This window comes from Benincasa hispida, chromosome 10, assembly GCF_027475165.1.
Source record: "Benincasa hispida cultivar pf3 chromosome 10, pf3_genome.v1.1, whole genome shotgun sequence".
Classification (NCBI taxonomy): Eukaryota; Viridiplantae; Streptophyta; class Magnoliopsida; order Cucurbitales; family Cucurbitaceae; genus Benincasa; species Benincasa hispida.
The window spans coordinates 36188649-36199942 of NC_143487.1; the positions used below are offsets into that span (position 1 = coordinate 36188649).

Here is an 11294-nt window from a genome sequence, read left to right on the forward strand (position 1 = left end):
TTTTTAAAAAAAAATTAATTCAAAGTTAAAAGTTGTTGGAAAATATGCATAAAGTTATTGTTTAAAAAATAGAAAACCGCAACTTTCATGAAAATGTGTTTTTCAATAAAAGACAACCTCAATTGAAGAATATGCTTTTCATCTATAGATCTAACTATTGAATTGCCATATATAGTGTTATACTCCTTTGCGAGCTTACCTCGTTCACCGAAAAGGAGATATGAAGACAACCCCTTTTATGATATTTACTATCTACTTTAAACTATATTGCTTATTACTTGCAAACAATAGTTTACTTCATTACAATCTAAATTTAATTGTTTTTATAACCAACACTTGAGGCTTCCAACCTTTGTACCTACAATCAAATCTACACGACTCTTAATGTAACACCTACATTTATACGCATACACTACAGGAAATTAAATGTTAAATGTTAAGCAGAACGAAATTTTATTTAAAGGGGTGGTAAATGTAATACCCTAACCCTAATTTAGAAAGCAGGAAAACAAATAAAATATATAATTAAGAATGAAAAATATATAAACTTAATAGGAAAATCGGGTGGAAATTTAGAATTGAAAAAAAATAAGAAATTTATTAATTATCTAAAAAATAATGAATAAGGGGGCAGAATTAAGAAGGATTAATTAAAAGTTGGATGCTAGCTAATTCAGGAGACAAAAGGCAGTAGATAACTTTTTTTTTGGGCAATGCTCATTGGAAGAATTGGAGGTGAATTAATTGCCCATATACTCTTAAAATTTGAAAGAGTTAAAATGGGAAAGTGGAATCCACAAGCAGTGAAGGCAACCCACGCGTGAAAACTAGCGAGATTGGAGAGAAAATTGGAGAGCGCAAGAGTGGAGAGAGCGGGATTCTCAGCGAGACAGTGGGAGAGAGCAGGAGTGAGAGCGAGAGCAAGAGCGAGAGTCACGAGAGCCAAACTAGCGAGAAAGCTGGAGAGAGCGAGATTATGAGAACAAAAAGAGCGAGATTTGGACAGAAGCGTGGATTATGCGTTGAATTTGGCCACGATCTTATAGATTATACATGGAGAACCTTAAAATGGAATACAAACAAAGGTTGATGACGTAAGGGTAAACGTTAGCCAAAATTAGGTGTCTTATTAAGAGAAATTCTTAAACCTAAGTAATTTTAAAGAAGTCATATGTAGAATGAGTTGTCACACAGAGAAAAGCTGGAAACGGCTATAAATATGAGGCTTTAGGCTGGAAGTTAAACTCATTCTTAAACAAAACTCAGTAGTAAAAATCATGTGAAAATGGTGAAGTAATTATGTTAGTTTGAAGGAGGAAACGCGAAGGAAGTGTTGCCCAAATTTCCTTTTGATTTAAGAAGGAAAACTCTACTGATTAACCATAAGGAATAATAAGGAATAACTAGGATCGCAGTCAAGGTAAGTAGTTTATCTCACCCTCTCTTTAAGTGTTTCATGGTAGTGTACCTTTAATATGTTGCATAATTATGTTATTGTTATGTAGCATTACATGTTTAAAATACGTTTATCGACAAGGGACCTCATGCATTATGTTTGTTCATAAGATTAAATTTTAATTAGATAAAGGTTATGCTTCTGGGGCTAGCAGGGCATGTATGGTTGCATCCCTCTAGACCCAATTCTATGTCAAGTTTATGCTAGGGACTAATAAGGTATGTATGGTTGCACCCCTCTAGTCCAATCTTACGTTTATGTAAATGGTTGATGTTGGATGCGACTTTGGCCCTACTGATTGCATGACCCACTAATCATCAGATGGATTAGTTTCTGCCTAAGTCCTCATCTTCCTATCAGGGCGGAGAAATTTACGTTAGAAGTATAATCGACCACCACAGGTTATTATATGTTTTCGGTCTCAATCATATGTTTTCAGAACATGTTGCACATGATTATGCATTTGGTCACTACCCTATGTGAGAACTACTTACTGGGTATATTACATACTCATCCTATTTTTACAAACTTTGTAGGTAAGAACACAACGTAGGTGGCAGAACTGGACGTCGCTCAAATGTCCAACCATCAAATTCACTATTATAGGCATATGCATTTTTGTATCACTACGCTAGTGTTTTATGGATCCTGGTGTTTTGTAAAATAAACTTTTTATATAGTTTTCTACCTAATTAATAAAATCTTAGATATGTTCTTTTGAGATTTTTACCAAAACTCATCTCATAATAGAAAAGTCTAAGCATGCATGTCGTAGAGGTCGGACCATAGTATGTAAGGATCCGATCGTTACACTTAAAAAAACCTAAGACAAGGAATTGTTCCTGTAGTGTGGTAGACCTTGGCTTCCAGTAGCACTTCAGAACTCTTCCTCTTCACGCATCAACTTGATAAAACATATTAAGCAATAGTATGACATGATCACAAATAAATTCCAAACCAGATTCACATTAAAACTGAGTCCCGAAAATCAAAACCTGAACTCATTATCACCTGACCATGTGCACATGTCAACCTTGAATCTCGCCATAGGCTCAGAACTGGACCTGTAGTCCCTTCTGACAATTCTATACGAAGATTCCTTCTACTGGCTCAACTCCCATATCTCAGGATCTTCTGACTATCTAGTGGGACACCTCGCCAAAGACACAGAACCTAGATCCCTAGATCATTTTCATCACTCGTGTGGTTCCTCAGGGTACATTTAAACAATCTTTAGTGGTGTGAACCTCCATCCTTTAAACAATAGGAAAATATGTTTTTACCACAACAGACCAGAGGCCTAAACATTTCTTTTACCATATAAATCATGTTGAAATAATATATACATTATGGTAGAAACATGCTTTTATACAAATCATAGATAAAATATATTTATCTAAATCTAGGGTTTTTAACCAGAATAAAACAGATCATGCCAAACATATCAAATCATACATATATACGTATTAATCAATATACTGAAAATAAAAACCACTCACAGTTCCTTATGAGAATTTCCTTTCTTCAATCTTCCCAGACTCTTCCTGGTCTCCTAGCTTCTCCAACTTTTAGCCTGCCCTAATTTATTTTTAGAGTTCGCTAAAATTTAAATTTATTTAATTTATGGCTGAACTATACTCAAAATATCTCATTGGCCCTAGACGTTTCTTACCAAAACCAAAACAGAGCAACTTAGGTGGTTTGACACTCTAATGGTCATGGGAGGACAAGTTGGGTGCGCGGTTGGACTGTTTGGGCGCTCAAGACATGTGAGCTAGACGAATAGACGCACAGGTGGGCCTGGGTGGTGCTGCTGATGTGCACAGACATGGGCTATCGCTGGTTTAGGGTGATCTGGCCTCGCAGATGGGCAGAAGGCGTGCGATGTGGGCGCTAGTGTTGGGCCATGGGCACGCGTGTGGCACAACCGTGTCTCCAACTGATCGCATGAGGCGCACGTGCGAGGTGGCCTAACGACGATAGACGCATGCGAGGGCCTATTAAGGCGATGGGCATTTAGGCCAATGATGGGTGTCTGGGTTGGGCTAGGAGACAAATTGTCGTTCTCCACTAATTTTTGGATTTTCCTTACCCTCTTGTGCTCTAAACCTTATGGCATCCCAAAAACCCTATCTACACTCAATTTGCGAGAGTTTGGCTCAAGAAAAACAGAAATGGCACAAGTGGATTGGGAAAATTAAATGTTCAAAGTCCCCTAATTATAGAGGTCCTAAAACCTTCTCCTTGTAATAGCTCTCCATGCATGCATGCCTAGGTGTCTTCAACATGCAAATCCCAAACAACATTCCTTTTTTAGGTGTCTTTACATGCTTCTTGCATGGTTCTTCTTTGCTCCATAAGTGGTCACCTCCTATTAAGGCTTAGTCATGACTTCTTTTAAGCTTACCACCTACCTACTTTTGCTGTCAATTTGGCCTTGCTCTCCAAGTAATCATTGTCCACGCATAACACCACCTGTTGGACTTATTTCCAATGCCTAGCATTTCTTGTTGGACGTCCGACTCTCCCATATCACTCCTTAAGTTCACCACCTTCTTCATCCTATGTATATCCAAAGTAGCTCACCACTTCCTTGGTCCTTTGTATCCGACCACCACCTTAAGTGGGCGTCCAAATCTAGCTCTCCTAGGTGTCCAAGGTTCAAGTTATGTCTAGGCCAATTTTTTAGGGTCATATGTCCAAGATAACTCTCCTCTCTTCTTCTTCACCCTAATATATGTCCAAATGGTATCTAACTGTTCTAAGAGTTCAACTAAGTGTTTCAACATGTCCTTCCTTAGGCGACCAAAAATACCTTCCTTAAGTGATATGTTGGACTTGCTTATGCTATAATCCGAGAGCAAACCCTACTTCCTCCTACTTAGAAAATTTTTAGCTCTTCAATCCTTCTTACTAACATTTAGTCGAATTCCCCAATTCCTCACTATGCTATGAGTTCAATTCTTCCTATGTTCTTCCACAAGGTTTCCATACTTAGAACTTTTCCTATTCCACTTCTTTTCATAGCATAATTTAAATACTTAGCCAAACCTAAGGTTTCCAAACTCCAATATGTATTCTACCTTACTTCTTAATATAGCTTATTGTCTAGTGAATCCTAAGTTCGATTGAGGGCTTACATATAGTCTATAAATATGTAATTTTCCTATCAATATAAAAATACACGAAACCATAAAAGTGTGCTCTCCTCATTCTCATCTCCCCATTATTTTTATCTCCTTTATATACTATTACTCACAACTTGTAGTGTCCGTCGAATCTTGTGGTTAAAGTATTGTATTCATAGATTAGTTGTCCATTTTATCTTGGAACACGATTGTTCATAGCACCTTGAGCATTATATAAGAAACAAAATTGTTTTAAAAAAATATGAATTTGCTGTGTTCAAATTAATTATTTTCATTGTTTCCTTATTCCCGTATATTTGTTCTTACAAAAATAATTTTTTTTATTGTATTTTGTTGATATTTTATTTCTATTAGTTTTTTTCATTTCATTTGTGATTAAACAATACATTTTAAAATACTAATATTGATTTATTAAGATGAAATTTCTTTAAAAAGTTAATAATTATATTAGATAGAAAAATATTGTAAATATAGTTTGACTTTATTCTTATAAAAATATATGTAACTGAAAAAGCCACGAAAACTTATTTTAGCTTTTTTTTTCAAAAAAAAAAAACAAAACAAAAACACAATTACCAAACATATTATTGATTCAGTTTCTAAAAAACAAAAAACCAAATACAATTGTCAAATGTTGTTAACGTTTAGTTTTTAAAAAACAAAAAACCAAAAGGAGTAACCAAACATGTCTGGTTTTTGTTTCTAAAAACTAAAAAACCAAAAATAGTTTTTCAAAAACTAAAATCTAAGATTCTATTTAGTAACCATTTTGTTTTTTATTTTTTATGTTTTTTTTTATAAAAAAAATAAGCTTATTTTCTCTCTTTTTCTTACAATGATTTGCATATTGCTCAAGAACATTGGTTGAATTCTTAACTAAATTTCAAAAGCAAAACAAACTTTTAAAAGCTACTTTTTTTAGTTTCTAAATTTTGGTTAGATTTTTAAACCATCAATAAAAAGTATATTACAAATGAAGAAATTTGGAGATGAAAATACCATCAATAGGCTTAATTTTCAAGAACAAAACAAAAAACACAAACAGTTACTCAATGGGGTCTAAAAGTCAAATGATCACCAAACATGACCTAAACTTTCAGTTTTGATTTTAGTCCCTTAAAAATATATATAAATCTATAAATTAAAACAAATTCATATCTAGTAGATTTCAAAAATACTATGTTTAAAAGTAACCGTTCTATAAGACAAAAAATAGATTACGTCTATTTGAACTTTAACTTTTTTAAAAATTTTGCAGCTAATTGATACGTTGATTTTAAAAAGATGTCTAATTATACCTCTCAAGCACAAAATTAAATTTAATGTCTAATCATATTAGATGAAAATTGATATTTTAGGAATCTATAAAACATAAAAATAAAATATTTGAAGACTTATTAGACATCTTTTTAAAATTTAGAAACTATATATAAACACAAAACTAGAAGTTAATGAGCTAAGTTTCTAAACTTATATATATCTGTCATCCTCACCTGAAGTTCTAAATTTCCCACTGACAACATTACATCAAGTTGTTGATTCAAATACTTGACTTTTGTATCAAAGTTACAAAAGCTATTATGATTTAACTGGTCTAATTATCAATTATTAGTCCAATTAAAGCAATCATTTAAAAAATAATATAAAGTTCATGCACGTGATTGGAATTTTTGTTTCAATATCAATACTGTGTTTCTAAGCATTCTTTTATATAATCGCAACCCACAAAAATTACGATTAGTTTTTATATATATACATAATCACAACCCACATAAATTATGATTAAGATTGAAATCTAACTTGGGGGTTGTAAAAATTGTAAAGTTTCCCTAAATTTCAATTTATTTCAATAACTTGATTTTGAGCTGTCAAAGGGTCAAACACTATTTAAATATAGCTCATGTTTGTTGGAATTGTGCGATCCAATTACTCTTTAATAGATTATCTTCGTAATTATAGAGTGGCACTCAATTAAAATTTAATTAATTTTGCCTTACCAAGCCCTGCCCGATCACCTCTTGACAACTTGAATTTTCTTTTCAAAGCCACGCTACATTAGCCACTCAAATTTTAATATCGAAAAAAAAAAAAATTTCACATAGTAAATTTAGATAGTTGGGGGTGAAAAGGGATAAGATTTGAAAGAAAAGGGCACAAAAGGAATTTAAAAAAAAAATTTAAAACAATCATGGGTTTTCCACATAGTTCTCCCCACGTCTGCTTAACTCATCATTTTTTTCCTCCCTTCCTGATATCAAGAAAAGATATCTTCGAAATATCAGGGAGGGAAAAAGTTTCGACTTTTGATTCCAGAAAAGAAAACCCAAGAGAAATCCAGCTAAGGAAGAACAAAAATATCATCCACAGCCCACGAATTCAAACTCAAACGTCATAATTTTTTAAAATTTGACAAAGAGGTGTGCGTGAGATTGGTGTAATTTGATTGGTATTTTGTTTTTCATAGGCATGCATTAATCTTTGTGGTTGCCCGTTTCAATTATGAAATTCTGTGCGTTTCCACATTGTAATTCTCCAATTAATTCATGTGAATTAATTGGCAAAGTTGGGTAAAAATACCCTCTACAAGAAGGGGTGAGGTTCTAAAATTCCAAGGAATTGGTTGGTTTAAAGGGATTCAAGAGGAGAGAGTCCTTGAAATTCGATGAAATGAGAAGAGGAGAATACGGATGGGATGGTGATTCAGAGAGAAATGGAATTGAGAAGAGCTGGTTATGTGGTTGTTTTTGTAACTATCCTTTGTGCATTGGCAATTGCGAGTTCAGAAGGCAGAAGGAAGACAGTCGAAATGGTTCTTGCCAATCCCCCCAATTGCCATTTCACATCCTCAGATATGGTAATCACATATTTTTGTATAATTTTCCTTCAATCCCTTCTTCTTCCTTTCATTTCAACCCAGAATCATATTTTTTTTCTTTCTTTCTACAACTACATTTGAAATGAAAAATAGATGGGCGGGGAATGGTGATTCGTACCTTTTTGTTTCTGTTTTTTTCTTTCCTCTTCATCATCTGCAAAATAAAACAATATTCTGATATAATATTAGTGTGGTAACAGGGCAAGAAGGCATGCATGAAAGAATTAGCAGAGAAGGAATACGAAGCTGAAGAATTTGTTCATTGCATTAAAAAAAAAAACATGGGTAAAGAATCTATAAGAATTCCACCACCTGACATGAAACAAGATTTGTTCGATTGTTTAAGAAAGAAAACTATGCTTTCTCGTGGTTCTGAACCAAGTTCTGGCGTATTTGATCGATTTAGCAAACCAATTGAGTTGTTCTTCGGTGGAGAGTCCAATATTCATATGAGACATCTAATTAGAGTATCGCAAGATTCATCAGAACCAGACCCTGATGAAGCTCCATCTCCATCTCCATCTCCATCTCCATCTCCTGAAGCAGAATCACTAGCAAATTCTCCATCACCGTCTCCCAGTCATGCTCCAATGCCATCACCAAGTCATGCCCCAACCAAGTCTCCATCACGAAAGCGCCGTCCACCTGTTGAGGCTCCAGAGCCGTCTGCGGAACCGCCACCGGACGACACCGATGTTTCGGATTTGCCTAAACCTTCTGTAGTTCGCTCACCACCTCCCCCACGTGCTTCTCCCAAGTCTCGCCCTCCAAAGAAGCGTGGAGATGAAGATGATAACCAGACAATCATAATTGCCGGTATTATAGCAGCTGGTGTGGGAGTTGTTCTTGTGGTTGCTTTGCTTGTGTTCTGCCGTGGTAGAGGTGAAAAAAGTAAGGTTGATCCGAAGGATGGGCAAAAGGATGAGAGACCTCTCTTAAACATATCTTTGAGCGAATTATCAGCAGGTAAGGTACTATCTTTTGGTTATGTTCTCTCATTTTTTTTCCATCGATGAATTTTCAAATCATCTTTGTAATTTGTATACTTCAGGTTCTTCACAGAAGTCATACAGCCTTGGAAATTCAGCTACCAAAGAGGTAAATGCTGATAGTGGAACTAAACCACCCCCATTGGTTGGCAACTTATCAACGAATCCTGAAAATGCTACCTCTATAGCTGAGGCTCCGACATCTGATGGCAAATCATCAGCAATGCCGCCTCTAAAACCCCCTCCTGGAAGATTAGATTCTCAGCCTCCTCCTCCACCTCCACCAGCACCAGCACCGGCAACGGCACCAGCGGCAGCACCTCCACCACCTCCACCACCTGCTCCTAGAGCCCCACCACCACCACCCCTGAAAGTTGGCCGACCCCCACCTGCACCACCGACGGCAATCCCTGGTAAATCTCAAGCAGCGGCTGTGGGGCCACATCGGCGTGGACCTAGTGGCTCAAGTATGGATGCGGATTCAGGAGGCCAAAAGACCAAGTTAAAGCCCTTTTTTTGGGATAAGGTTCTTGCTAACCCTGGGCAATCCATGGTCTGGCACGAGATTAGTGCTGGCTCATTCCAGTAAGCCAACTTAAATTCTTAATTCTCTCAATAGTAATCATTATGCAGAGGGATTCGATGCATACACTACAAAATTAATCATTATAAAATTGGCAGATTCAATGAGGAGATGATGGAGTCCTTGTTTGGATATACAGCAGCAGAAGCTAACAAAGGTGACCGCAAGAAAGATACAATTTCAGACCCTTCAGTACAGTACATTCAAATCATCGACGCTAAGAAAGCTCAAAACCTTTCAATTCTCCTACGAGCACTGAATGTGACAACAGCAGAAGTTTTGGATGCCCTTGAAGAAGGCAGACTCTCTTTTCCTTTTCTCTTAATCCAACTTGCTTTTGTGTGATGCTTGTGAATTGATAACAGAATAAAATATACAGTTGGTTTAATTGATGAAACTAACAGAGGGTTTCTAACAAATTACGTACCAGGAAATCCTGATCTTCCAGCAGAGCTTCTACAAACCTTGTTGAAGATGGCACCAACAACAGAAGAGGAACTGAAACTGAGATTATTTTCAGGGGATCTTTCTCAGCTAGGTCCAGCAGAACGATTCCTCAAAGTGTTGGTGGATGTTCCTTTTGCTTTTAAACGATTAGAGTGTCTTCTCTTCATGCTATCAATGTCTGAAGATGTCAATAACATTAAGGAGTCATTCGCTACTCTAGAGGTGAGCATATTAAGATCCAAAATTAACTTCCTAAAACACAACATTTAATTTAACCACTAACTTGCTAAATGTTAGGTCGCCTGCAACAATCTTAAAAACAGCAGGTTGTTTCTCAAGCTATTAGAAGCAGTTCTCAAAACTGGCAATCGAATGAACGACGGGACGTACCGTGGCGGTGCTCAGGCGTTCAAGCTCGATACGCTCCTGAAACTGGCGGATGTAAAAGGAACCGACGGCAAGACCACACTCTTACACTTCGTCGTACAGGAGATTATTCGTTCGGAGGGCATACGAGCAGCCCGCTCTGACAGACACAGCCGGAGTTCATCCAGCATAATATCCAGCGATACAATTTTCGAGGACTTCACCGACGATTCGACAGAACATTATCGACAATTAGGGCTTCAGGTGGTTTCTGGTTTGAGCACGGAACTCCAAGACGTTAAAAAAGCGGCTGCCATAGATGCGGATGGGCTAACGACGACGATATCGAAACTTGGCCAGTCTCTGTTAAAAACCAAAACATTTATAAACGCCGAGATGACGAATTTAGACGAAGAAAGCAAATTCCACAAATCGTTGTCGAAATTTTTGGAAGGAGCCGAAGCGGACATTTCATGGATTGCAGTAGAAGAAAAGAAGATAATGGCATTGGTGAAGAGCACAGTGGATTACTTCCATGGAAATTCTGGAAAGGAAGAAGGATTGAGATTGTTTACGATTGTACGCGATTTCTTGATTGTGTTGGACAAGACCTGTAAACAAGTGAAAGAAGCAGCTGAGGCTGCGGCGAAGCAAGCGAAAAATTCCAAGAAAGAAACTGCGACACCGTCGGCTAATTGTCAGCAGAATTCAGATCTGCGGCAGCGGCTATTCCCGGCGATTGCAGAACGACGGATAGATGATGATTCAAGTTCTTCAGACGAAGACGATGGCGAGAGTTCATCATCTTCATCATCCTAGATTCCGTTACACTGAAATTGGTTTTATTTTACGAATGGGAATTCTTCTTTGAATGAAATGAAAGAAAAATCTTCTCCGAACTATTCTGTGGCGTAATTTTACGAGCAGAGTGTCGTGTAATAGAATCCGGTTTCTACTAACGATTTGATCCTCTTCCCTTCCGTGACTATATTTTATCGTGGGTCACTGTAGGAATGGTAAAATCTTTGGTGGAATTCAAGATTGGGGAGGGACCTCTCCATTCCTTATAAAATACATGGCTTGCTACCTAGTTAGAAGATTTATCTCAATTAAATTTTTAAGGCATGTCTCTATTTTCCATTATGTGATTTCCGTTTCTCATTTTTCGAGAATCATATTTATTTAGAGTTTGATAACCTTTTCTTGTTTTCTGTTTTCTCGTTTTTAAGAATTAGAGCTAAGAATATATTTGATAACAACAGTGTCTTTGACGGATTGATAGTGGCACTTCCTCACAATTCACTTGGTTGTAAATAAAGCATGCTATACAATAATAAGAGGGATTCGAGTCATATCTTTGTCGAACTTCTTTAATCTCGAATTCAGCTGCAAGTCTTCTCCAATTCTTCTTGTGAACCAACTCAAGATC

General features: G+C 36.6%; 1 protein-coding gene and 1 long non-coding RNA gene across 8 annotated transcripts; one reads left to right on the forward strand and one right to left on the reverse strand.

The window, feature by feature from the left end:
* Positions 1 to 221: 221 nt before the first annotated feature.
* Positions 222 to 10030, reverse strand: LOC120087865 (uncharacterized). Of its 7 annotated transcripts, none has more exons than XR_005484715.2 (4): positions 9890 to 10030; positions 9480 to 9677; positions 7599 to 7634; positions 222 to 358 (listed from the first exon to the last, which is right to left on the reverse strand). It is a non-coding gene; the product is annotated as an uncharacterized LOC120087865 (long non-coding RNA). The 7 variants fall into 7 exon arrangements; XR_005484714.2 differs by having other exon boundaries at positions 222 to 370; XR_016524117.1 differs by having other exon boundaries at positions 222 to 370; positions 7599 to 7654.
* On the forward strand, positions 7298 to 10966 carry LOC120087864 (formin-like protein 3). Its single transcript, XM_039044829.2, has 6 exons — positions 7298 to 7459; positions 7681 to 8446; positions 8532 to 9054; positions 9151 to 9350; positions 9483 to 9721; positions 9797 to 10966. The coding sequence occupies exons 1-6, from the start codon at positions 7298 to 7300 to the stop codon at positions 10682 to 10684; spliced, it is 2778 nt and encodes a 925-aa protein (XP_038900757.1). The 3' UTR covers positions 10685 to 10966.
* The last annotated feature ends 328 nt before the right edge of the window (positions 10967 to 11294 follow it).

What these genes read in the sequence shown, in the direction of transcription:
- LOC120087864 (XM_039044829.2), top strand. Translation starts at nt 7,298, where the DNA reads ATGGTGATTCAGAGAGAAATGGAATTGAGAAGAGCTGGTTATGTGGTT. An exon ending in TTTGGATGCCCTTGAAGAAG is followed by an intron (nt 9,351 to 9,482) that starts GCAGACTCTCTT and finishes ATTACGTACCAG; the next exon opens with GAAATCCTGATCTTCCAGCA. An exon ending in AGTCATTCGCTACTCTAGAG is followed by an intron (nt 9,722 to 9,796) that starts GTGAGCATATTA and finishes GCTAAATGTTAG; the next exon opens with GTCGCCTGCAACAATCTTAA.